Source organism: Giraffa tippelskirchi, chromosome 7, assembly GCF_054371585.1.
Source record: "Giraffa tippelskirchi isolate mGirTip1 chromosome 7, T2T-mGirTip1v1.2.pri, whole genome shotgun sequence".
Lineage (NCBI taxonomy): Eukaryota > Metazoa > Chordata > Mammalia > Artiodactyla > Giraffidae > Giraffa > Giraffa tippelskirchi.
In genome coordinates this window covers 89759834-89787749 of record NC_137281.1, presented here as the reverse complement: position 1 = coordinate 89787749, position 27916 = coordinate 89759834, and the positions used below count along the sequence as shown (strand labels likewise).

Sequence of the window (27916 nt, the reverse complement as noted above, 5' to 3'; positions counted from 1 at the left end):
GTCTTCTCTCCGACCTCCCCCATGTCAAACAAAGGAAAGAAAAGAAAACAATCTGAATCTGAACTAGCCTCCAAATCTACCCCACTAGTTCAGAGGAAACACAGATGACAGGTTAACATGCTAAACAACATAAAATACAACCTGCAAAATCAAATCTGGAAAATATGGATGATTAAGGAATCTTCCTATCTTAAGTATAAGTGGTATTGTCATTATGTTTATAAAATGTCATTATGCTTATAAAAGCAGTCTTTATCTTACACCGATATACTACTTTCTTATATAAATTAAAATGGTCTATATTAGTAAACAAAAAACTTGAAATAACTACTAAAAAACATGTCAAGATAAACACCAGTCTTCATTTCACTATGCATTAGTTTAGAAGACTTCTGTCGCATAAAGAACTGCATGCTAGAGATGTTAGATTTTGTGGAGAGGAATGGTGGGGTGTCCATGATTCCTTTCATTTTGATATGAAAGGAGTCAACAATATATGCAGAAGCAATTATGTATGTCAGTGTTAACAGTGTGGCATGTGGGATCTTCCCAGACCAGGCACTGAACACATGTTTCCTGCATTGGCAGGTACCACCGAACCACCAGGGAAACCCAATATTAATTCTTGATTAACTGAAAGCATAACAGTATTTGAGGGTTATATATAATGCAAACTTTGTCCTTAGTCTTCATAACAACTCTATTAGTAGGTAATATCATTTTAAGGATAAGAAAACTGAAGTGATATATGACTCTGGTCATATCCTTTCTGCTAAGTGACTAAGCCTTTGGATTCCTCTATCAGCTGTCACCCTAATGTAACAATAGGCAGTAGAAATGCCAAATGTATGTCTTAAAATATTCATGTGAACTTCATGTTCTTAAAAGAGTGTGACTAAGCAGACTGATTTAACCCCCATTTATATAACAGGACACAGAGCTTTCAGCACATCTCAGAACCAATTTCCCATCTTCTTTTAGTAAAGAATCTAAAAGTTAATTTATGATGTTACTATGGATAATAAATATCTTAACCTCGTGAATAAAGTATCTTCAGGATGACTTCTGAGAAAACTGATACTACCATCTTCCTAAGAAGTTTTTCCATTCTTAACTAAACATGCTTGTTTTCCCTACTAGAACTCAGTATATATTTGAATGAGCTCTTTATTAAGCCACTGTTTGGTTACTCAGAAATCTTTTTCTATTGGCCAAGTTTAGAATGGAAGGTCAAAAGCATTACTTTTCACTGTTACTCTATAATATCAAGCAATACAGAGAACAACTAAAGGTATTCTCTTGCTCTTGAAAAACTAGTGAGGTCAACAGTGGTGTTGTCACCAATTTTTAAGACCAAATAGCAGTGGTAAGATATATGAAGGTATTTCTGCACACATCTCAGTGTTTTCATTATTCCTTGCTGTCTTTATCTCTTTTACTCAATTTCAAAATTCATCACTTAAAACAACTTTTCCCAAACTTACTTAGAATGAGATGATGCATCTATATCAACTTTCTCACGATTTTTCAAATACAAATACTATTCTGGAGGCATAAGAAACCATTATTCCAACCCCTCTGCCTTTTAGACCTGTATCATCATCTCCAATCTACAATACAAATCTTAACACTTCAACATTAATGCCTAAAGCAATCTGCATTGTAAATTCATTACATATGCTTATTGTATCCTATTTTGCATTGGTTAGTTTGCTCAAAGGAGACTATTGAAATTTTAAGGAATCACTTTTTATAGTTTTGCTGTAATCTCCTACAATGCAAATCTAAGCAGCTAGTATGCAAAAAAAAATAAGGGAGAACATGAAACTATTAAGTTCCATTTATCATTGGGCAAGTCAGTCCTTACATTTATGTGGCACAAATTAAAACAAAAAACTGACTTGTCAAGAAAGTGTCCAGAAAATACTGGACATTGTCTCCGTATGCCCTGACAATATATATAAACTGATTCTATAAAATCAACAACAACAAAAAATCACCCTTATCTAGTCTAACTCTAATGATTTGCAGGAAGGTATTTTTTTCATTGGGCTTCCTGGTGGCTCAGATGGTAAAGAATCTGCCTGCAATGCGAGAGACCTGGGTTAGATCCCTGGATCAAAAAAATCCCCTAGAGAAGGAAATGGCAACCCACTCCAGTACTCTCGCCTGGAAAAGCCCATGGAGGAGCCTGGTAGGTTACGGTCCATGGGGTCGCAAAGAGTCGGACACGACTGAGCGACTTCACTTTCACTTCACTTTCAGACAGCCTCTAATTGGAAGAGAAAACATCTTTAAACATACCTGTCGTAATAATCCCGTTGAAAGTCATAGTCCAAGTCAAAAGATGAGCTGAAAAACAAATACCAAAGAGGATTAATTTGGAGCTGTTGACAACAGCAGATGGGAAAAAAAAAACCCACCCTAAACCAACCCAACAAATAGATCAACAGATTAGCATGGACTAATGCCTAATCATTAAGCAACAGATCACTAAATTCCAACCACTTTAAGTCACTGGACATGCAGTGGCCAAACTACAAATTTAGCCATAAGATTGCTAAAATGCCAACACATAAGAGCTAAAATAAGAATATGGAAAAACGCAACAGTAAATTGAACATTCTTATGTCATCCTCTTTCCCATTCTTACTGCCTCTCCAGCTTCTTATAAGCTAAGTCACTCCTTTTGAAGGAATTTAATTTATACTAGTAGGGCTTCCCTGGCGGCTCAGATGGTAAGCAATCTGCCAGCAATGCAGGAGACCCGGGTTTGATCCCTGGGTCAGGAAGATTCCCTGGAGAAGGCAATGGCAACACATTCCAGTATTCTTGCCTGGGAAATCCCATGGACAGAGGAGCCTGACAGGCTACAGTCCATGGGGTCCCAAGAGAGTCAGACACGACTGAGCAACCAACACTTTAAATAACAAACTACACTTTAATAGTAAAAAATCTCAGGAATTCCAACAACTCTCTGGGAAATCGGGTAAAATGAAGTATATTAACACAAAATTAATAAAGCAGTCCTTTCACATATATGAAACATACTACAGTTAACCCTCCCCACATCCAGAAAACAGATAGAGAAGATGCCCACTGATGGACACAATGCAGTTATAAATAATAAAGTTCCGGACCTGAGTAGAGGGGACGGAGAAGGGTGTTCTGGTACTGACCCGTACATCTCCGCTGCAGATCGTTTCACACCTGCTTTTCCTCGGTTCACTTTTGGCTCTGCAGCCAGATTAATATCTGGGGGGGGGGGAAAGAAACTTTAATGACAACTCCGTTGGGAGGGACGTGTCTCAAACTGCACCTTTCTAAAGTGTACATGGCCATATAATTAACACAAGTCAAATGATGTATCTCATCTTTCCCTGTTATATAAAATAGGCTCAAGTTTTTTTTTTACAAGGTTAGGACTTAATCCTCCATTTCTCTGTCCTCTTTCCTGTACCAACAAAACAGAAATGCAAAACACACGAAGTATGTCTTTAGTTAAATCTTTTACCCTCAACTTGAACACCTCAATGAGAAACTGGGGATTTTTATTCTCCTTACAAATGGGATAAACTGAAAAGTTGCATAAAAAAATAAACACTGTGCAATGAACTGCTTATAAGTAAACAACCTTTATATGCAGGCACACACACTCCAAGAAAAGGGAAAGAATTAAAGGAAAACAATTCTAGTTTCCATATACAACATTATTTTTAAAACACCTATGCCAGAGTGCCCAGTTGCTCACCATGCCACCCACTACCTACCAAAGAATTCATGTTCTCCCAAGTATTCTAACAGATGAGACAATTTCTCAAAAAACAATTAAATAAAAGCTAGGCAGCTTTCCAAAACTCAGTTCATCAAGTGACCACTGGAAAAAGACTTTTAAGTATATTGTCTTATCTGCTAAACACCATTACATTTATGAATAATCTTCAGAGTTCTTAGTTCACTAAACTCATTTCTAATTTTTAATAATTAATGTTTATAACAATCATGCTTTTACAGTTTTGACTTTGGAATCATAAGATTTTATAAAATTAAAGGTAGACTTTTTAAAAGCAGTTTAAAAAATGTAGTAACAAGACGAACTACACTATGTATCCAACTGATTTTACAACCTCATAGAAGAATTATTTCATGACATTCTAAACTATAGTATGGTTGACATTTGAACAACGTGGGGACTGGGGCCTGGACCCTCTGTACGGTGGAGAATCTGCACATAAACTAACAGCTGGCCCTCCAGTATCTGCGGTTGTGCACTGGGATTCCACCAATGCTCCTGTAGTACTGTAATACATATTAAAAAAAAATCCACGTAGAAGTGAATCCATGCAGTTCAAACATGTATTATTCCATCAAGGGAAAACTGTATTAAGTCAATATCCAAAATAGAATAATTTTGGTAAAAACAGAGATATGGTTGTTTGAGGCTGTGGCACAATGCCCACATAAATATCTGACGTTTTATTTTCTTAAAAACCTAAGTGTCCCCTATTCTACCCACTGAAACTAACAGGATGCAATTAAAATTCAATAAACACTCCTGGTATACAGGGAGTGGGTTTATAAATAACTCCCATTAAAAGGAGCCAACACTCTTATAAGATACACAGATGACCCAGAATATCCTGTGGTGCAGTAAGCAAGGAAGAAATGTAGTATCACAAGAGTAAGGTCTCAAGGACACAGGAACCAACTTAAAGGTGATCGATCCACTGGCCAAAGATGAGATATCTTGAGTTTCAAACAACAATTTGCAAAGGACTGAAACATATGTAATGAGATCTAAAGTTTAGAATATAAATTTTCTGAATAGAGCTCAGATCTCATTTCTCAAAAATTTAAACATGCTAGATCAGAGGTGAACCCTACTGGGGAACTAATATAAGACAACCTTTTATTGAGTATAACATACTGAACTAGAAGCTTCTTATGAACCACCTCAATTAATCCTCTCAAGTTATCTAAATTCTCTTGACAACCACGTAGTATTACCTTCAGTAAGAATAGATAATAAACCGAGGTAGTGCATGCACGCACACAATTATTTTAACAAAGAAAAGCTATGTAGGCTGCCCAACACATAGTTGTGAGGCCCCAACATACACCCTAACATACATCTGACTCTAGAGCACATGACTAAGCTCTGTTGTCTTCACCCAGTGGACTGTGTTCAAAATGAAACAGCCATTTTAGGCAGCAAAAGTATCTTAAGAAATATTGTTCCCCTCTCTCCTACTTTACTAAAGACTGCCAACTAAGGGTTATCCAGTCTCTACTACACCAAATGGCCTAATAAGTAAAATTCCCTTTAGACCTATAAACCTAATACTTTTAGTTTTTATTAGGCTGATGTCAGACATAATATCCAGAACACCTCTCTGACTAACAGCTTTATGGAGGGGGAGGGAAAGGGAAAGAAAACATCAACAGAAGAACTCACAGATCTGAAAAATTAATTCAACCCAGATCTTACCTAAAACCTGGCCAGCAATCATTCTGCCATCCTCTCCTGCCACAGCAGCCCGGGCATTTCTCTCATTAACATACTGAACGAAGGCAAAGCCCTTATGAACAGAGCAACCCACGATTTTGCCGTATTTTGAGAAGATTGCCTCCACATCCGATTTCTTGACCACAAGGGTATTGAGATTCCCAATGAATACACGAGAGTTCATGGAGCGAGGATCCGTCTTGTTGGTAACATTGCTGGCCATTGTCTTTGATTATACAGTGCCTCACAAAGCTGAAAAACTGAGAGGGGAAAAAAATGCATTCAGGTGAAAAGATGCTAAAAACAAAATAATCCTTGATAAAAACCTGTTCTACTCTTATTTTGAACCACTCTACCTACAGTTATCAGTCAACTTAAACAAAATGGATCTCATAGCAGCAAGTTTATTAGTATTCAGAGACTTGAGCCCATGAATATATATCCTTATAGAAATTCAACCTCCTCTTCTGTAATATACTCCTGCTAGACTATCACTTCAAGGGGGGAAAAATCCTCTTCACATAATACTGGCAACACAATCCTCTTGGAAATTATTAATTCCAAGTGACTTCACTCTGTTTAAAAGTCCTCAAGCAAATCAGAATCCCCTAATCTCTCTACCATAAATTTCTGTTTTTCACTGTCCCACTCATGCTAATCAATACATCCTTTGCCATCTATCAATAACTCCACCTTTCTGCATGTTGCTTTTACTGAGTCTCACTCATTGCCACATAGGTATAAAGAACTCCAACTTCTGCCCACAAACTATTCTTTAGCTAGATGAATGTGGACAAGTGACACTCTGCCCTTCAAGTTTAACTTTATTATATGAAGCCAATAAATAGAACCAACTCATTCACTCTGGAAATAATCTATTTCCAGGTACTCTGATTGATTTACAGCATCCAATAGATACCTTAAATATCAATACCATTTTTTTACAGAATGTTAATGATCCTTTATGTGAAAACAATACAAAATATATCTAGGACATTTAATAATACTGGATGGTGATGATGATAAAACTAGAAGGTAGAACACTGCCTTAATCAAAAAAGAACCAGAAGCAGTAAGGAAGAAGACACAACTTTGCTCAGACCATTTCAAAACAAAAATTATCTTTATTTATGTTACAGAGGCATGATCTGTAACTATGTGGAGATAAAGCACAAGATGTTTCGATATTCTTTAGCTTTTCTATCAGCTTTTCATCTACTGCTCCTTCCCACTCCAACCACCAAAGTTAAACAGGGCTTAAGATTGATCCACGCTAGATTTAGAGTAACATTCTTAAGATTATTTCCCATTTAACCCCTTGAAAGGTACTGAATAGCAGTGTCTAGTATTTCTTAACTTTCCAATCCTCAAGAAGATAATGACAAGCTAGTTCTTGTGGGTTATGTAAAGGTCTTATATACATGTAAAAAAACAGATGGTATAACATTTACACATGACCATTACCATTCTGACCCTTCAAATACCTTGTCTTTTCATACACATACTGAGTCTAAAGCTCCAAAGCTCCTATCCTTCTGAAATTCAGGAAACAGCCTGCCTTTATTCGAGTGTCTAAATTGTATCTTTACAATTTTTTTGACATTAAGCAGTAAAAATTAACCTAACAGTGGCTAGTCAGAACCACCATCAGTTTTTCAACTTAAGCGGGAGCACCAAAAAGCCTTAGAACTCCAAGAGGACTCAAAACAGAAACCTTTTACTAAAAGGCCTAACTGGTTTCAAATAATAATACTTTTGCGTGGCTCTTAAGGTTTGCTATTATTTTAAGTGGAGACTAAGCCAGTTTTCAGCAAATGTTTTTCTCAAACTATATATATATATATATAAATGGTAAATAAAGGTAAAAGCTCCCTGAGTTTCTTAATATTTATTTATTTGTGTTAGGCAGGATCTTCGATCTCTGTCCCAGCATATAGGATCTCTAGTTGTGGTTTGCAAAATCTTAGTTGCAGCATGTGGGGTCCAGTTCCCCAACCAGGGAACACACTTGGGCCCCTGCAATGGAAGGCAGATTCTCAACTGCAGGACTAGCAGGTAAGTCCCTCTCCTTGAATTTAATAAGAAGAAATTAACTGTGGGTAAAGCAATTTCCTATGGACAGCATACAGAATACAACTTTGTGTCAATGCATCCCAAACAAAACTCCATAATGCACACTGTTAAGGGCAAATCAGAAGCTAACATGCATGTTACATATCACTGTGGGAGAAGCAAAAGAAGCAACTAGGAGCCTAAAAGAGCCAGAAAACCAAAGAACATCGAAATATCCAGGTAGTATTTACTGGAAAGGAAAAGAACAAATGTTAGGAAAAGCAGTTTCAACAGGGAAGGTCTTGCCTGAGTCAATAGTGGGTGAGTACAAGGTACTGCGGTAAAACTGTCCATAGGTGCTAAAGCAGCTCAAGTCTCTACAGAATCTCAATACTCAGAAGCCCCATGTGCATTCCTTTCTCAATCTCTTTCCTCCTCCTAAAACTACTAACTTCACAGTAAAATCACTTTCTTCCTTTTAAAATAATTCTACTACCTAACGTGTACTCCTGGATAGTAGTCTTATCCATTGATACAAATTTGACGTCTTTTAATGCTCTTTTTAGATAAGTTCCCCTTTAACTTAACATTTATCTGTTGAAGAATCTTGAGCATTTGTCCTGCAGTTTTTCAAAATTTCATATCCTTAGCATAATCCCACATATTCTTCTGTCCTTTGTATTTTCAGAAATTGGAAGCTGTGACCAAAGGCTTGATCAGACTCATGTGTGATACTTCTGCAAGGTTATATTCAGGTAGTATCATCTTTTTGTAATGTTATTAATGCTAAAATTCTACCAGACCTCTGTAGGTATTATGGTAACTCAAGCTTATTCTTAATATTATTATTTAGAAAGAGCTTGAAAACAGTTTTTATCAGTTCCTGCAACTTAATAAGTTTGCCTGTGTCCTTTGTATCTGTCAGTTTCGCTGGGTATAAAATCACCAAATCACTTTTCTTTCCTTAAATATACTCCATTTACTTCTCGACTGCCACAGAATCATTCCAAACTATAAACCTTGCTGGCAAAGTTCTATTTTCTGAACCTGAATATACGCTACAGGGTTTCTGCTTTATAATAGTTCATTAAGGTGGGGTTTTGTTTTAAAAATGAATAGAAATGAAATAGATCTAAATGAGTGCATTTGAGGGTGCCTCATGGGTCATAGAAGTTTACACTTTGGAGTCACCCTTATAGGACAAGCAATTTCTCCTAGCTTTTTATTTATTTATTTATTTATTTTTCTCCTAGCTTTTTAAAGATGGTAAGTAAATAAAAGCACAAAGAATAAAAAACACACCATAATCAATTTCTTTCCTAAAATTAGTTTCAAAGAGTAAAACCAAAGAGGGAAATATTTCTGAAATGACTGACACCCTGGTTACTCTGTGAACTGTTTAACTCAGTAGCAGGCATCAAGTGGTTTCCAGAAAAGCAGAATTCCATCACAGTACAAACGGAAAAAGATTGAGTATTTCCCTAGAGGTTACAGGGTGGTAGAACTCAAACCTCTACTTAATGGATGCATACACAAGTGTGTGCTTGCTCTCTTTTCACCCCAGATTATTTTCACAATTTTTTAATCATCAAATAATCACTAAGATTGGTGAGTAAAAGTCTAAAACCAAGAATGTTGAGTTACTTGATTAAACTAAAGGATGTATGTGTCCATTTGATTATGTTTTATGTTGAAGCAATAAAAGCAATGAGTGGCTGTATGAAGGACAAGAACTGCTCAAGATTCATGGATACAGAAATGTGTTTCTATTACCAACTCTACCACATCAGTCATACCCTAAGCCAAAAAAATCATGAAATCTACATCATATAGATTTGGAATGGAGCTGGAATACAAGCTAACCTGTCAATTTTATTTATTTTCAACTGTTAATCTTGAAGTTTGAGTTATGGTGTGCAACTCCCATATGCCTAATATGCTATTTCCTTTCTCTGAAGCCGTTTACAGACAAAGTGTCACTAGATGGCAGCAATGAGTTGACAAATTTTTTAAATGATAGCCATCTTCTTGAATCCAAAGACTTCCTATCTCACACTTTCACAATTTCTTATCAAGAGTTTCTCAGTACCTCTTAGATACTACAAATTTCTCTGCCTACTTAGAGCAACATCACCTGATCTAAACTGCTTTAACACACTTAAGCTCCTATTTTGCCCCTTTAAGTCCCTTTCACACTACTTTCCTGTTATCCTGTTATTCTTCCCCACCCCCATCATATTCTCTGCTTCCTATGTGTCTTCATTGCATTCATCAACTATTTCCCTCTGGCCTCCTTCAGCAGGCAACAATAAACTGCTCATGTCTGCAAAAAGTTGGCCAGTGTACAGGCGGCCCTCCCTATGTGCAGATTCTGCATCTGTAGATCTAAACAATCATGGATCAAAAAATATTATGGGGGGAAATTTATTATGTAAAGTTCCAAACCCCCAAACTTGAATTTGCTGCACACCATTTATATAACATTTACACTATATTTATTTTTTTTAACTCAGATGTTTTATTTTCAGAACATTTTCAACAGTAGAATATATGAACTGGCACAGAGCAGGTACTGCTTTGTTTATGCAAGCAGCCAGTCAGCTACTGTCTTTAAATGAATTAACTGTAATGTACAATACCCCACTAAGCACTGTATTTGGTGCTCCTTACACATACTGATTTTCTTTTGGAATATAGTTGCTTTACACTGCTGTGTAGCAAAGTGAATCATCCATAACATGTACAAAGAGCCCCTTTTCTGGATTTCCTTCCCATTTAGGTTACCACAGAGCAGCAAGTAGGGTTTCCTGTGCTACACAGTAAGTTCTCATTAGTTATCTATTTTATACATAGTAGTGTATATATGAAGAAGGCAATGGCACCCCACTCCAGTACTCTTGCCTGGAAAATCCCATGGATGGAGGAGCCTGGTAGGCTGCAGTCCATGGGGTCGCTAAGAGTCGGACACGACTGAGCGACTTCACTTTCACGCACTGGAGAAGGAAATGGCAACCCACTCCAGTGTTCTTGCCTGGAGAATCACAGGGACGGGGGAGCCTGGTGGGCTGCTGTCTATGGGGTCGCACAGAGTCGGACACAACTGAAGCGACTTAGCAGCAGCAGTGTATATGTGTTAATCCCAATCCACCAATTCACTCCCCTTTCCCCCACAGTATCCATGTTTGTCCTCTATGTCTGTCTCTATTTCCTCTTTGAAGATAAAATCATTTATACCATTTTTCTAGATTCCACATATATGCATTTGCAAACAAATTTATTTTTTTACATTGTATTTTCTTTACAACTATTTATGTTACATTAAGGTATTATTAATATAAGTAATTATAATATTATATTTGGTATTAAAAGTAATCTAGAAACAATTTAAAGTATATGAGAGGATGTGTATAGATTATATGCAAATACTACACCATTTTATACAAGGGACTTGAGCATCCCCGAGTCTAGTTATATGCCAGGGGCCTAGAATCAATCTTCCTAGGATACCAAGGGACTGTAATTTGCTCATTCCCAAGGCTAATTATTTATCAAAACATAGACATAGTCCCAAGGTAAAGACTATCATGTAAAGACTATAAACATGAAAAAATAGCACATGGTGGTATTTTCAGGCCACAAGAATACCAAATTGACCATTTTAAGATAAACTATATAAAACTGAATCACTTCATTGTACACCTGAAACTAATACAACACTGTAAATCAACTATACTTCCAGACCAATTATAAAAATATTAACACTAAAAAACAAAAAATAGATTAAAAATAAAAATGGTACCCCACAGCCGTCTAAACAAATATTGGGGACCAATCTCACTCTACACACCAGAAATATAACTGTCAAAACAGTAAGACAAAATGGTCCCCCCAAAAGTTATAAGCAACAAAAAAGGGGAATAAAATAATGAACTGTTAATGAAGAAGTGTTTTAAGAAAAGTATATTGAAAAAGACTCAGGCCACAACCTGTTAAATCAGTAACGATTATATCAATATAAGAACTGATTCAGACAACTGTCAATATATGCCAAAAGCACTGGGTGAAAAGCTTGTTGAGAGAAAAATAGTATTTACATGGTTTCCAAGTATGACTATTAACTAAAAAAAAGTACCTCTACTACTATAGAAATATGAGTCACCACTTATATAAGGTGATCTAACATGCTTTCTGATTTGACGAAATAAACGTATGTCACCTAAGCGATATTCTTAGTAAAATATTTGGCTTGAATGGAGACAACAGGGAAACAATCAGATTTCAAGCCTGTGGGGACATTATACAACACAACTTGTTAGGACTCCTCACGAGTAGGAAGACACTTCTAGATTAAGAAAGCAACACCATGGGAAACAGATCTTTTCTGTGAAAACAAGAGAAATTTAATGTAGACTGTGTAAGAGATAACACTGAATTAATGTTTGCCATGTTGCAGTTACCATCTGAAGTATCACGCCTGTAACTTTACTATCATTCAGGAGGGGAAAAAACACAGATCAAACATGGTACATTTAGATAGCTGTTACCAGAACAAGAACAGGAAGGCTGAGACAAGAATGGCTTATTTTACAAAAGTACACATTATCTGTTCTCTTCTTTTTTTTAAGAACCTATTACAGCAAATGGAAAAGAAATATATACCACATCACACTCTTGAGCAAGTTCCCCCCAAAACAGTTTTTCCTGTCAGATATGCAAAATGATCATCCAGTGGGGCAGAGGAGGAAACTGGCACTTACACTGCTGTAACTAAGGAAAACTAGTACACGCTTCTGTAAGCTCCCTTGAAAATCCTTTGTAAAGCTACTCCAGCAAAAACTAATTTTTAAAAAAGCTCTTTAAAAAAAGAACAGAAAAATCTTTATTAAAGCTAAGTGCTAAGCAATGGGGAGGTCAATAAATTTGTACTAATTAAGCAACTGACGATGTTAAATAAACTTCAGGTAATCCTATTTTGGAATGGAAAGAGAAACAAAAGATGTTTTGTAAATTCCTGGACAAAAAAGTAAAAAAAGATTAGCCTTTTAACAAAAACATGCTGTAGAAAGTTAACATACTGGTAAAGATGTTAAAAGAACATAAAACATATAGAGGTTAGATACATCTATAGCTAATGAGACAGGAAAATGGATCAAAACATCAAAATACTGGTAATGGTTAACTCCAAGTGCTGATGCTCTAAGTAAATATTTTCTTTCTCTGCATGTTTCCAAGTTTTAATAAGTATTTCATAATAATAAAAAAGGACTGTTCCTGTCAAAGTACAGTGCTACAGACCTCAATGACAAAAAAAACTAAATCACATAGATCAATGTCCCCAAATTCTTCAGAGGATGATTAACCATCAAATTTCTTGAATTGGCACTGAAGTCAAGGAACTCACAACCTGAAAAAGATACTCAATTCTAAAACTTAACAGGCTCTGAACTACATTCTAGATGCTACCCAGATGCTATCATGTCTGCTATCTTTAGCACTGTCAATATCTGTAGAATTCACTGTTAAGTGCAAGGCTCTGCATTTCATATACTATTTAATCCTCTTGTATCTAATTCACAGTCCTTGGTTCCAACCTGAAGAAAATTTCAAACTTTCATTTTGTGTGAAGTATTAACAATCTCTCCCAAGTATATATTCTCCAGATTTTTTCAACATACTATAAGCAGGCTCATCTGTCATTTTAAAGTTTAGTAAGATTAACACACTAAAGCTAAACTATGCTGAAGTCTTTGATTGTGTGAAAGTCAAAGTTGCTCAGTCGTGTCCAACTCTGTGACTCCATGGACTGTAGCCCATCAGGCTCCTCTGTTCACGATATTCTCCAGGCCAGAATACTGGAGTGGGTAGCTGTTTCCTCTCCAGGAGATCTTCCCAACCCAGGCCTCCCACATTGCAAGTGGATTCTTTACAATCTGAGCCACCAGGGAAACCCAAGAATACTGAAGTGGGTGGGTAGCTTATCCCTTCTCCAGAGGATCTTCCCCGACCCAGGAATTGAACTGTGGTCTCCTGCATTGCAGGCAGATTCTTTACCAGCTGAGCTACTGTGTGGATCACAACCAACTGGAAAATTCTTAAAGAGATGGGAATACCAGATCACCTGACCTGTCTCCTGAGAAACCTATATGTAGGTCAAGAAGCAGCAGTTAGAAGTGGGCATGAACAACAAACTGATTCAAAATTGGGAAAGGATTATGTCAAGGCTGTATGCTGTCAACCTGCTTATTTAACTTCCATGCAGAGTACATTATGAGACATGCTGAACATCACAAGCTGGAATCAAGATTGCTAGAATTATCAACAACTTCAGATATGCAGATGATACTACCCTAGTGGCAGAAAGTGAAGAGGAACTAAAGAGTCTCCTGATGAGGGTGAAAGAGGAGAGTGAAAGAGCTGGCTTAAAACTCAACATTCAAAAAGCGAAGATCATGGCACCTGGTCCTATCATTTCAAAGCAAAAAGAAGAGGAGAAAGTGGCAACAGTGACAGATTTTACTTTCTTGGGCTCCAAAATCACTGTGGATGGTGACTGTAGCCACAAAATTAAAAAGACGCTTGCTCCTTGGAAGAAAGGCTATGAGAAACCTAGACAGCGTATTAAAAAGCAGAGACATCACTTTGCTGACAAAGGTCCGTATAAACAAAGCTATGGTTTTTTCAGTAGTCATGTATGGATGTGAGAGCCGGACCATAAAGGCGGCTGAGTGCTGAAAAATTGAAGCTTTTGAACTGTGGTGTTGGAGAAGACTCTTGAGAGTCCCTTGGAGTGCAAGGAGATCAAACCAGTCAATCCTAAAGGAAATCAACCCTGAATATTCATTGGAAGGACTGATGCTGAAGCTCCACTACTCTGGCTACCTGATAAGAAGAGCTGACTCACTGGAAAAGACTGTGATGGTGGAAAAATTGAGGCTAGGAGGAGAAAAGGTAACAGAGGATGAGATGGCTGGATAGCATCACCTATTTAATGGACATGAGTTTGAGCAAACTGTGGGAGAGTGAAGGACAGGGAGCATTGTGTGCTGCAGTCCATGGGGTTGCAGAGTCAGTGACTGAACAACGAAGATTAACACAATTTTCTTTCAAAAGTTTTTTTATGCCACATTTTAGTTTTGAAATGATAATAAGATCAATCTCAACTGAAAAACCTTTCTGTGAATGCTCTGTATACTGAAAAGCTCTAATCAGGTTTACTTCTGAATAAGACCCAAGTTAATAAATATGAAAGTTTAGACTAGCCTATTTCAAAAAATATTTTAACTGAAAAGGTAGATACTAAGATATCTATCCCCAGTCATGCCATGCCTATCTTGACTGAACTACATTTAAAGTAGTAACTAACTTTGACATGAGAACTTCCTGACTAGAAAATCCAACAAAAAAGAGACAATCCCCATATTAAAATATACCACAATTAAAAAGCAAAAAACCGATGAATGTGTGGATATGTATTTGTCCACAACAATTTAAGTTAATACTGTATATTAAAAAATAAACACATTCCAATTTCAAACTTAACCACATAAGTGGTGGGGACTTCCCCCTGGAAAGCCAATCCCTTGAAACACCAGATTCTTCAATCATAAAATGAGCATCGTTGAAAGCACTTTTCTCATAGGATAGGTATGAGGTGTAAGTGAAGATACAGAAAACACTGAACATGGTGCCTGGCACACAGCAAGGGTAGCCACTGCAGCTGCTCCTACTGCTACATCACTTTCTATTATTGGTACATACCAATAAAAAATGGGACAGACACAAGGACACCAAAGATGATTAAAAATTAAACCAAACACTATACCTACCAAACAAGTAAAAATATTTTAAATTGAAATTTTCACACATTATTTCTGACAGTATGAATGGGTAACCATATATTCAGAAGTGGACTATTTTATCAAAGCCTTAAAATTGTTCATGTTCTTAAAAAAAAAAAACCTCATGCATATTCTGTGACTCAATAATCTTACCTCTGAGAACTTATCTGAGGGAATCAAGGATGTGGACATATTACAGTGAAAAAGTGGAAAACAAACACACAATATGAGACTAAATGAATTTCAGTACATCAGTCTAACTGGAAACAAGCAGCAACTTTAAAAAAATAACTTATTTGGAATTCTGTCAGTCCAGCGGTTAAGAATCCACACTTCCACTGGAGGCGGCACAAGCTCATCCCTGCAAGCTCCCTGTAAGCTGCATGGCACAGCCAAAAATATATATAATAATAAAAAATATAACTTGACACCAAGAGATTTTCAAGATGTTAAGAAGCATACACAATACACAAGTTATCTAGAAGATCACACACTATTAGACATCTCAGGATATGGTAAGATCATGAGGTTTTAGAATATTCTTTTCTCCCAATCTTTAATACTGTAACAGTTTCCTAATTTTTTCGTTCTGTAAAGATAGCTTCATGCTACCCTGGAATTTAATGATTATATGGCTTGGTGTAGTCATCAATGCTTTTCTATAAATTTCTTAACAGAAGTTAGTGAAGTTGAGTGCTTCTCCTCCTTAACGCAATTCAGAACTATGTAAAATCAAGGTAATGGGCATCTTTAGGACAACAAAACTTACACTAGATATTGCATTCCGTAATTTGGTGTTTCTCATTCTATGCCTGTTGGCATCCCAACACACAGAGATATTGGGTATAATTCCCTGTGTATATGTGCTTAGTCGCTTCAGTCGTGTCCAACTCAGGTGACACTATGCAATGCAGCCTGCCAGGCTTCTCTGTCATGGGATTCTCTGGGCAAAAATACTGAAATATGTTGCTATGCCCTCCCCTCCAGGGAATTTTCCTGACCCGGGGATTGAACCCCTGTCTCTTACATCTAACCTGCATTGGCAGGCAGGTTCTTCACCAACAATGCCACCTATATTTACTAAACAGTAAATCTTTGCTTATCTATTTTATGTTGAGTAGTTTCTATCAGTTAATTCCATACTCCTAATGTGTCCTCCTCACCCATCATTAATGTTAAGTCACCTCTATTCTATGAGTGTTACATCACACTTTAGGGGGAGGGGGGGAAAATATAGTATTTTAAAACCCATCATATTCTTAACTAGAACAACTTCTATACAGGAAAATTCCCCATCAACATCTGCTTCCTCAGAATATTTTAAACTATTTGAAAAAACATTCCTGAATCTATAAGCATTAGGAATATTTAAGAGAACGCTTTTCATAGCTAAAGAATTAAGAATAACTTCAGTAAGGTCAATAAATCTTGACTGTTTTCAGCAAAAAAAATTTGAGAAAAAGCAAATATAGCAATCTAGGTGAAAGAAATCCATTATTCCATCTTGTTATGTCTCAAAAGCTGGGAAAAGGAAAAAATGGTCCTAACTTATGAGCCACCTTGACCTGCAAAGTTACATTTTTCAAATGTTTCAGCTATCATTTATCACAAAGAAATAATTACACATTGGTCACATTGAACATATGTACACCCATGGCTGATTCATGTCAATGTATGGCAAAACCACTACAATACTGTAATTAGCTTCCAATTAAAATAAATAGAAAAAAAGATATATGATTTGCCTAAGAGCTCAGATAATTCAAAATACATTTCAGGATGGCATGTATATCTGATTACTAGCTTAAGTGGCTCAGCCATTTATTCAGACTGCCTGATGGAAATTACTTGATTTTTAATTTTATTTGTAATTAGGAAGAGTCATTATTCAAAATTTGTACATAAGAGTCATCTTTAATACTGCATTATCTCAAATTTACATAAAATGTGGCTACTTTATGACCCTCAACCATGCTCCCCAAAGAGCAAAAACACTCGTCAGAAAATCTATTAAAATTTCCAATTCCCAAGTAATAAAAAGGAGTGAAAGGGTAGGACATGGTATTCTGTATTTCTAAGAAGCTTCCAGATGATGACGATAATGATACGCTATTGCTGTAGTACAGATCATAGCCTACCAGGCTCCTCCATCCATGGGATTTTCCAGGCAAGAGTACTGGAGTGGGGTGCCATTGCCTTCTCCAGTCTAAATAGCAAGGGTCAACAATACTTACACATAAGACTTCATTTATTATCTTGTAGAAAGCTTCAATGTTATCAGTGAACTCAAACTGAGCCTTCAGTAACAACAAATAAAACTTTTTGAAGTCTTACCAGGAGACACATGTTAGGGAAAAAATCAAGATTTTTCAGATTTTGCAAAGATAATACTGTAGTTTTGCTATGTAACATCGAGTGGGATCTGGGCAAGCATCCAGCTACCAGATATAATACATTAATATCTCTGCAATAATACATATGCATAGTCACTAAATGTAACAAAGACTATAAGTACTCTCATGTCAGTTGAAGTCAGGTTTTGTGATGAAAAACTGTCATGGATTTCTGAACTGAGAACAAACGATCTGATGGTACAACAAAATAATTTTTAATAAGGAAACCCAACTTAAAGTTACTACATCATTCTCCATCTCTCAGACCCAACCAACTAAAACGTAGGATTATTCTTAGTCCCAGAATTTAGTAGTAAAATGTGTATGTGTGCTAAGTTGCTTCAGTCGTGTCTGTTTGCAACCCTATGGACTATAGCCTGCCAGGCTGCTCTGTCCATGGCATTCTCTAAGCAAGAGTACTGGAGTGGGTTGCCATTTCTTCCTCCAGGGGATCTTCCTAACACAGGGATCGAACCCGAGTTTCTTACGTCTCATGCACTGGCAGGCGGGTTCTTTACCACTAGTGCCACTTGGGAAGCCCAAAATGTATATGAAATACAGCAAATCCCATCTTTTGCTAGCCTGAAAACTCAAATTTATCTCACATGAGGATCATCATTACCAAGCTTATCACTCAAAATTTTACACTTATCTCTGATTAACAGAAGTTTCCAAATTCTAGGAAGGAATAAGCAAAACGTAACACGTTAGCAAAAAAACAGTCATCCAAGTTACCATTCCCATAGAAAAAACACAACTAGAGAATGCCTTATTCAGTCCTCATAGTAGTACCTTAGGGTCTTCAAATATATTTTATTACATGTTTTTGTGTGATAAGAGTCCTTATCTTTCAAAGAAACACGGAAATAGCTATAGATGAAATAAATCAATTATTTATTTACTTCAAAATAACATGAGGGGAAGGGAATGGATGTAGGTATAGATAAAAACAAGACTACCCCAAAATTGCCAAAGCTGGACAAGTTCATAGCAATTAACCTGGTAGCAGCCTTTTACTCAGAAAATGTATTAACTCTTTAAACATTCCTACTCTTCAATTAACAGACTTATCAAACATGAAGAACATTTAAATTTCAGGATCAAACCCTGAAACATAATGAAAAAGACCCAAGAAATTAACAAAATTAGAAGTCAAATCACTTACATTGCCAATAAGTAAACTGTTTTTACCTTTTTTAGAGAGCAACCTAGACTGAAGCTCCTAAAACACGCATGCTCTTGAACAGTTATACTTCTAGGGCATAATTCTAGGCAAATAACTAAGGGTTATTCACAAAATCTTAGCTGTAAGACTGTTCAATTGCTTTTAAAAGGAAAAACCAAGAACTCAACTGGTTGAGTACTGGTTAAGTAAAAACATTGCGTAAGTATGCAATGTAATACTATGCAGTTATTAAAATCTTTAGGAGAGCTGTATCCAACAACATCTTATATTGATGTTACGTTCATGCTGGGGAAAAAAAAAACTACTTAAATGTATGTCCCACATGTAGGGGGCCTTCCAGGTGGTTCGGTGGTAAATAATCTGCCTGCCAATGCAGGAGACACAGGAGAGGCAGGTTCAATCCCTGGGTCAGGAATAGCCCGTGGAGGAGGAAATGGCAACCCACTCTAGTATTCTTGCCTGGGAAATCCCATAGACAGGAGTCATATGTAGCACATTATTTTTTCAAAAGCCTACACACACCAAAAAAGAAAAGTCTGAAAGGACACATCAAAACTTTTATTCTGGATGGATAAGTAAGTATGTCTTTTTTGATGGGCTTCCATTGCATTTTCTAAATTTTGTATGTGCATGTGTTGCTTAACTTGGATTAAAGCTAAAATAAAGATGGGGGTAACTTCTTTTAAAAATCCACATCAATCTTAAGTCTTTTGATTAGTCTTCCTTTTTAATTTCAGTAAAACTACATCTTAACACAAACTATTAATTCCAACACAGGAAGCCAACAAACTTTCAAGGATAACAGGAGAAATTTTTTCCTTGGAAAGCACACTTTACTACCTCAATTTTAGTCATAAAGTTTTTTAAAGTTATCACAAAACTACTAAGGCAAAGAGTATATTTAAAAATTTAAGGAACTATAGCACACTATGGTTACAATTTTCAGAATTCAGAATTTAGTAAGAGGACTAAGGGAAATTTTTCATTTAACATGTATTCAACTATTCCTAAATGTTATTCCAGACAAGTTAGAAAAGCCTAAGACTGGTTCAATCAATTTCCAGGGAGTTATATTAGTTCTGAAACCAACTCAAAAGCCATAGGTTAATCTGAACAAGAAACAGGAAGAGTAATTCAGACTGGTCAAACTGGAATCAGATTAGATAGGAAGAAAAACTCAGATGCCCTTTAATCTACTATGTATGTGCTCAGTTGTGTCCGACTCTTTGTGACCCCATAGATGAAGCCCACCAGGTTCCTCTGTCCATGGAATTTTCCAGGCAAGAGAACTGGAGTGGATTATCATTGCCTAATCCAGGGGATCTCCCCAACCCAAGGATGGAACCTGTGTCTCCTGCATTTGCAGGCAGATTCTTGACCACTGAGTCACCTAGGAAGCCCTTAATCTACTGTAAGTGTTAGTCATTCAGTCACGCACAACTCTTTGTGACCCCATGGACTGCAGCCTACCAGGATCCTGTCCATGAGATTTTCCAGGCAAGGATACTGCAGTGGGTTGCCATTTCCTTTTTCTATGGCTACTGCTTAAAAAAAGCTATGTATTCCCAGTGGAGAATAAATTCTTAAAAAGTGACAAAGTTCTTCCAAATTTTTATTAAAGCTCCATCACCAGCAATACAGTAGCCTATATCCTCAAATGCTAATGGGTCTCATTCCAACACAGGCAAACCTAATTTAAGGCTGCTTTTACAACTAAAAAAAGTCATTTACTAAACTCTTACCACAAAGGCCACAGTTATGCTATTTATATTCATATATAAAATCAAAGAGCTGAAATATATCGACAATAAGGAGTTTTAGGTTTAATTAAAAGCAAAATACTGTTGTGTTGCTCATTAACGGTCGCTGAACACACAAAGCAAGTTTCCTTCTAACCCTAAGTCCTTCCTGCTTGTCCAGAAGTAATCCATCAATGGTGTTTTACGTGCCTCTTTCCAGATTATTTCTCTATATCTTACATAGTAGAAAATAAACTTCTATAATGTGAGCTGATGAAAAGTGCTAAAGAGCAATTAGAAGGCTAAGTGAGAGAAAACAACACTGAGGTGATAGCTTTTGAGTAACACGAAAATGAATTGAGGAATCCAACCTGTCTGGGGAAGAAAATTCCCGCCCCTACCGCTCAAAAAGGGTTTTGAGGTAGGAACATGTAGTATATTCAAATCTCAGTTAAGGAGACCAGTGTGGCTGAAGCAGAGTAGTATACAATTAACAAGGAAGGAGGTGCACAACAGATCATATAGTACATCTTGTAAATCACAATATAATTTTGACTTGAATGCTGAAATAGACAGCTATTAAGTGAGTTTCAAACAGGAAACTCAGGCAATACATTTTTCAAACATTATTATTTTAACAGGATCAATCTAGCTACCACACACCGGGGTGGAGGTATAAAAGAAATATAAATCTATTGCAATAATGTGCCAAAGACAAATGATGGCTTGAAATTGGATCAAGTCACAGCAGAATGAGTGGTGAATCCTTGTTGTAATTTAAAGGCAGAAATGATAGTGTTTTCTACAATATCAAAGATGAGGTATGAGAGAAAGAATAAAGTCAAGGATGGCTAACCAAAGTCTGGCCTAACTGACATGAAAACGCCAGTTTCATTAACTGAAATTGGCAACACTGCAGAAGAAACTGGTTTGAGAGAAGAACAGCAGGAGCACAGTTCTGGACTTTTAAACTGATACATACTTAACACTCAGGGGAAGTGTCAGGTGGTAACTGGATAGAGACAATAAAGAGAAGTCCAGGCTGGTGATATATGTTTGGGCATCATCAGCTTATAGACAGTATAGAAAATCATGTGACTGAATGAAATGACCCAGGGCCAAGTGTGAGTACAAAAAGAGAAGTGGAAGAACTGAACCACAGAGCTAAGTGGGAGAAGGAATAGCCAGAAAGAGAATAAAACCTGGAAGCTAAGTAAAAAATATTTTTAAAAAGTGGTGGCTCAACTGGTTAAATCATACCAACAAGACTGATAAGGATTAAAAAAGGACCACTGGATTTAGTAAATCCCTCTGGGTTACATATTTTTTAAAACCATAAATTATACAGTTACTTTTTTTCTCCCAACTCACTTTTAAATGTTTATTTCCCTAAAGAATGTTGCTACAACCAGAGTCTTCAAAATTATACTACAAACCTGTATCTACCCAAATAATTACCGTGGATACTTCACGCTATTTAAACTGTTGTAAACTGAACAAAACAGTTTAACAACGACATTTTGCTTAAAACTTGCTAAAAACAGAAGTCCACAGTTTTTTGTTTTAGCCACTTTAATCAAATTAAAGATGTTTCTCTAGAATACTTCACATGTCAAGTACAGTCAGTCTAGTATGATTAAGACTTGATATCTATAGTTTTAACTGCCTGGGTTGAATCCATGCCTCACGTGACATTAGGTATGTCTAGCTTTGGGCAAATTATGTAAATCTGTGCTCGAATAGTCTCATCTCCAAAATGTGAAAGACAGTAATCTTTACATAAGGTTATGATGATTAAGTTAACACAGGAACTTTAAACAGCAATGGACACATGGTAAGTTTCCCGTTTACCACTTTCAAGAAACTAAAGTTTCTGCACTTCATTCTTCCTTTCAAATAGGAAAGCTATTATGTCAGGTCTGATTCAACAGGGGTGTTAGAGAAAGAACTAACTTCCTAAAGCCTAACTAAATATCCTCTTCAAACTCTTGTTCATTAATACACACAAAGAAATCTCATTTGAAAAACCAGGGCCAAGTGCCCTCGGGCCTAGGATTACTACCTTCTTCAAGAGATGAATAGATAGTGGCCTATTTTAACATGTCTTTTAACCTAGTCTTTAGTCCTACTTACACTTAGCCTTCATTACTAACATTCCCCACACAACTGCCAAAAGGAAATTCCAAGAAAGTAACCAGATCTCTCCAATCTCCAAAGTCCTCAAACAAATTCCTATTGTGTCTGAAGTAATCTAGACATTAAACATGGGCCCATATACTATGCTTGGTTCTTGTCTACCTTTCCAACTTCACGTCTTGTTCTAGGTATTCTTGGTGACTTTTCTAGCAGGATTTCTTGCACTGAGGCCAACTCCCTCTCACCCCTCCAACTATCGGGGCTTTCTAAGATAATCCATCTTCTGGCCTCAATTTCAACATCAGCTCCTAAGGTCTCTTTGCTGGCAGCATACTTTCACTGCCGTATCTGTACCTGGCTCCCTTAACTATCATCTCTTTTCTTTCATGGATCTAGACTGTGAAAGTGCTATTCTTCTCTCTCCTCTCAATGGTCTATAATACTCAAGAGGGCAGGAGACAGTATGTTTTGTTCACCTGTATATGCCCAAGCCTAATGGTGATTTTCAGAATAAGCACTCAAATGTTTAATAAACAACATTTCTAACTTGAAAGCTGGGAAATCTTCCCAAATCTGTCACTCTTCATATCACAGCCACAACCAAATCCTAAATTTACTGGTTCCTAATCCCAATACCATTGCTTTTGGCAGTGTTATTTGGCCAGTGAACTGGCCAGTAAAGCCAGTTCATTATTCTTCCCTCTATTCCAGTTTCTTACTTATCACCTACTCCAATCTCATTCTCCTCTACGCTATTTCCACACGGCTATTACAATGACATTTCTAAAAATGAAAATCTGATGTCACTTCTCAGTTCAGAATCTTTTAATAGTCGTCAGTTTCTGGATAAAGTACAAATTTCTTGGCATGGTATTAAAATTTTTATAATCTAGCCTTAACTCTCTAAAAGCCTTTCCTGACCTCTTAAGAGTCAATTAGGCGCCCATCTAATGTACAGTTTCTATAGGCTCTGTGCCTACCTTTAACCACAGTGACATTATCTCATCCATCCATCCATCTCCTCACAAGGCTATGAGTCCCTGAAGAACTATTATACCTTTTTGCATTCCTCAAAACAGAAGAACATGACCCATAAAATAATGGATTTCTAAAAGGCTATCAATAAAACCTGGACCTAAAAGAAAACTTTCCATTCCTCTTCCAGGTAACCTCATGACATTTTACTTAATTTTCTCCCACTTTGTTTTCCTTTGAGGCTGCCTTCAGTTTTCACCTTAACTAGATTTTACTTTCAATAGGAGTAAGGGGAGGGGTCAAGTATGTGATTTATTCTAGTACACACAGCATTAAGTATACCTTTAAAACCACTGTACTTCTCCCCTGGCCTTACCCCAGGTCAATATTAAAGCAACTCTCAAGTGAATTACCAAAACATTTCACCGTTGTCAGTAAAATATTACTGTGTTAGTCACTCAGTTGTGTCCTACTCGCTGCGATTTCTACAGGTTGCTATTATTTTTAACACTTTGACTATCCACATCCTTATTAATCTCTGAATTTTTCTTGTGAATATTCAGTCTTATTAATCTTTGGAACACAGTCGATTCCCTAATACGTAGCTGGGCCACAAGTAATCACTGAAAAAAAGGTCAATCCTTGATCTTTCCTGGTTTGGATACAGAGATTATACAGATTTTCCTGCTGTCTGAGGTTAAAAAGTCTATTTATCCTTTTCTTTTTAAAAAACCTTCCAGTCAGATAGCATTTCAATATCAAAGCATGTTTCCTGTGGGTTGATTCACACTAAATTTTAATGATAAAAAAGTCTAGATAGAATACAATCCAAAATTATTGTCACAATCCCAAGGAAGATTGCCCTAAATGACAGAATATTTTTACTAATTTACAATATCTAAGAAAAAAACAATACCTAATGTTTTTGTCTTGCTGATCACTAAAGCATGTTATTTTCATTCTAAAATATATGTAAACTTCAGCTGCTCTTTCCTTTATGAAAAACTCTCAGCACCTCAAGCTTGACACTCATAATTCCATTAGTTTGCAAAACCCTGAAGGGTCCTTCCTTAGGAAACATCTTTTGAGATAAACACACAAAAGCCTAACCCAAACATTTCCAGAAGCTATCACCTGCACCACATCAACTTAAACAGGTGTTATTTCCTAGTCTTTCCAATGAAACCAAGTGGACCTTACACCTCTTACCATCACCCAGGAAGGGTGTGCATCTGTTCCGAAGGCCCCCCTGGCTCCAGGTCATCCTGGCTGCTGCTGCTTCAGGCTGGGCATCCATGTTGCTGCAGCTTGTGGTTTGTGACGGGTAGTGTACAGGAAAAGCAGGATGGGATTTCAAGGGAAACAGGAGGGGGATGGCTTTCTGGGAAAATGCCATCACCATCATAGGTGTTAAGTAATACCACACACATTTTATTGCAGCACAGTTTAAAAATTTAACAAATGAAAGATTAAAAATAAAAAAAACAAAAATAAAAAAATAAAAAATACAGACGTCCAGAGATGCTCTAAAACAGTTAAGTTAAAGATCAGGAAAAATAAGGTCACAGACTTAACAGCCAGTAAAATTCTTTCGAGCGTGGGGAAGGGGATAAGGGCAAGGGGTGAGGGTTGGGAGAGAAAAGGTTTATGTGATCAATCCACTTAAAAATGCTAATGCCTTCACTTTCTCTCCCAAGATGTAAAACTCCAAAGTCAATCAGGAGGCCGGAGAAATTCTTAATGAACATTCAGAAAAACTCGATTTTAATCCGGTTAAAAATCATCAGTGTCATTATCATCATCATCATCACCATCATTAAGTATAATAATAAATAATAGTAACTAGTAACAACAATAAAAAGGAAATCAGCGGAAAGTCAGGAAAAATGTAAAAAAAAAATTGGAATAACTTACTGTAGCTGAAGATCAAAAAAATCTCACTGTAAAAAAACAAAAATAAAAATAGCCCAGATTAGAAAAACGGGAGGTGCAAAAATGTCAAGTCAGTAAAGTTCATTTCTTTTCTCTTTCCAAAAGCAGTTTCCACAAAAACCGCAAGGGTAAAGTTCTCAGTAGCAGACAAGCAAAGCCCTTTCCACATCATCAATCAATCTTAAAAATACACGAGGAAGTAGAGAGGTCAGTTTATGAGAGGCTAAAAGGCTCCTCCTCCTCTAACCCAACTGCTGCAGAAAAAATAGAAATAGAAATTTAAAAATTACATCTTAAATCCAAGTCCCGTTTTTGGAAACAATTGAAAAAAAAAAACACCTGTAAATTTGCCGTAGTGCACACCAAGTTGCATCATTAAGTTTAAAATGTCTTTATAAAATCAATTTTGGAATGGGAATGTGTGTGTTCTGGAAGGGTGGGGAAGGGAGGTTAAAAATCAAAGCTGAGCTCCAGTGAGTAGGGATGGGGTTCGCCTTGCTGCCCTGTGAAAGGAGAAGGGACAGATTGAGTCAGAGTTCCTCAGAAATGTTGTGCCCTAAACCCCCAAGACAGAAACATCTGTCCATTGCATGTAACATTCTGGTAAAGCATAACATCCCACTGGATGGGGAGAGCCTCTATAGAATTATCACCTCTACCAGTGACCGGCTTCACGATTCTTCAATGTCAGTAGGTGACTATTTTAATTACATATGCACCTGTATTCCCTTAAGGGTCTCAAAAAAATATCCACATTCAAACACTCATCTTGATAATCAGTTTGGCCAAAGAAAATTTAGAAAAACCAGGTAAACAGAGGTGAAGTGAGCAAATGTCAAACATCAGAAAGCAGATTCGTGTTTTAAATTTTAGGCCCAGGTAGCTTTTCCTACCATACAAACTGAAGGGGAAGGGTCTACTCTGAAAGATACATACTAGAGATGACATCTAGTCTCAAAACCAATGAGTGGTCAATCTATAAGACCTGACAGAACCTATCAAGGAAACAGTTTAAATAAAGAGAACATTAATCCACTGAGTAACAGAATGAAAAGTCAGATGAAGGAAAAAAGATTATTATGGCTACTGACTATACAATGTTAAAAGAACAGGCAAAAAGTACGTTTGTTTCTTTGTGGTCCCACTGTTTACAAATAGTACATACACCTAATTCCAAGATAGGAATTCTAAGAATCTGATACATACCACAACAGACTGGCTAAGATTTGCAATTAGACTGTAGGTCTTTGAGCAAATAAGAATGACTGTACTTGCAATTTAATATTTAGCCATGAGATTTTATTCTCCTTTCCAAATGTCAGTTAACTAAAAAAATTTAAGCTGAGCTTTTAAAAAGTGTTCCTTAAGTCAATTACAAGTTAATGACTACAGCAATGGAAAAGGTACTATTAACTCTATTTTTGAGAAGTAGCAGACCATATAAGCTACTTTTACGCTTAGATGATGCGTTAAATTTTACAAATGTACAAACTATTATAAAAAAGTTACAGAAAATATACAATTATTTGAATGTACATTCAAATATACATTCTGAATGTGTAAGTGTAAAGGATGTTCAGTTATGGTGAGACACTCAGTTTTCTTCTTTGGAATCATAGCCTGAACTTGGTACTCAGTAATGTCAGGCTGTTAAATAACTGGTTCATCCACAAACAAACCCTCGGCAAACACGTTATAAGCTTAAAAATGTGAAAACGTTTACATCTTTCAAACTCAAGAACTTAAGATGTCTTCCAAGATGCTATGTTTAACTGATGAGCTACCCCTCATAAAAATGATTAACCAAATTGAGCACCTCATTGTAACTTTTGCAATTAATAGTACACCTGTAGTCTATACTTTGTCAAACCTCTAGGAGATTTGCATCCCTTCTTCTAAAGGGGGTATTCTCAAAGTGAGGGCTGCCAACCAAGACAGCATGGCACATATTAGAAATGCAAATTAACAAGGTCTACCCCAGACTGACTTTATTAGAAAATGGTGATGGAGAGCCCAGCCATCTGTTTTAAACCAGCCCTCTTACTGGTCCTAATGTCTGCTCATGTTTAAGAACCACTGTGTAGAGTTTAATAAGCAATCTCTATCCCCTAATTAGGATCAAAATAAAATAACTCAAAGATTATAACCTACCACACTAA

The 27916-nt window shown here is 36.6% G+C and overlaps 2 protein-coding genes across 41 annotated transcripts in view; one reads left to right on the top strand and one right to left on the bottom strand.

The window, feature by feature from the left end:
* The window catches only part of RPGRIP1 (RPGR interacting protein 1), a 179037-nt gene that overhangs the window by 73976 nt on the left and 77145 nt on the right, over window positions 1-27916 (top strand). The window contains exon 4 of the mRNA XM_081506750.1: window positions 8247-8313. The gene's annotated coding sequence lies outside the window, so the exon portion shown is untranslated. The remainder of the gene's footprint in view (window positions 1-8246; window positions 8314-27916) is intronic.
* HNRNPC (heterogeneous nuclear ribonucleoprotein C) overlaps window positions 1-27916 on the bottom strand; it is a 44779-nt gene that overhangs the window by 14375 nt on the left and 2488 nt on the right. For 5 of the 40 annotated variants that reach the window (XM_081506831.1, XM_081506843.1, XM_081506829.1 and 2 more), the window contains 4 exons: window positions 25740-25765; window positions 5489-5766; window positions 3180-3255; window positions 2305-2352 (listed from right to left, as the gene is read on the bottom strand). In XM_081506831.1, coding sequence (XP_081362957.1) covers window positions 2305-2352; window positions 3180-3255; window positions 5489-5729 — 365 coding nt within the window. In that variant the 5' untranslated portion in view covers window positions 5730-5766; window positions 25740-25765. Of the gene's footprint in view, window positions 1-2304; window positions 2353-3140; window positions 3256-5488; window positions 5767-25034; window positions 26261-27916 lie in introns of all 40 variants that reach the window. The other 35 variants (XM_081506818.1, XM_081506828.1, XM_081506811.1 and 32 more) reach the window with 13 other exon arrangements.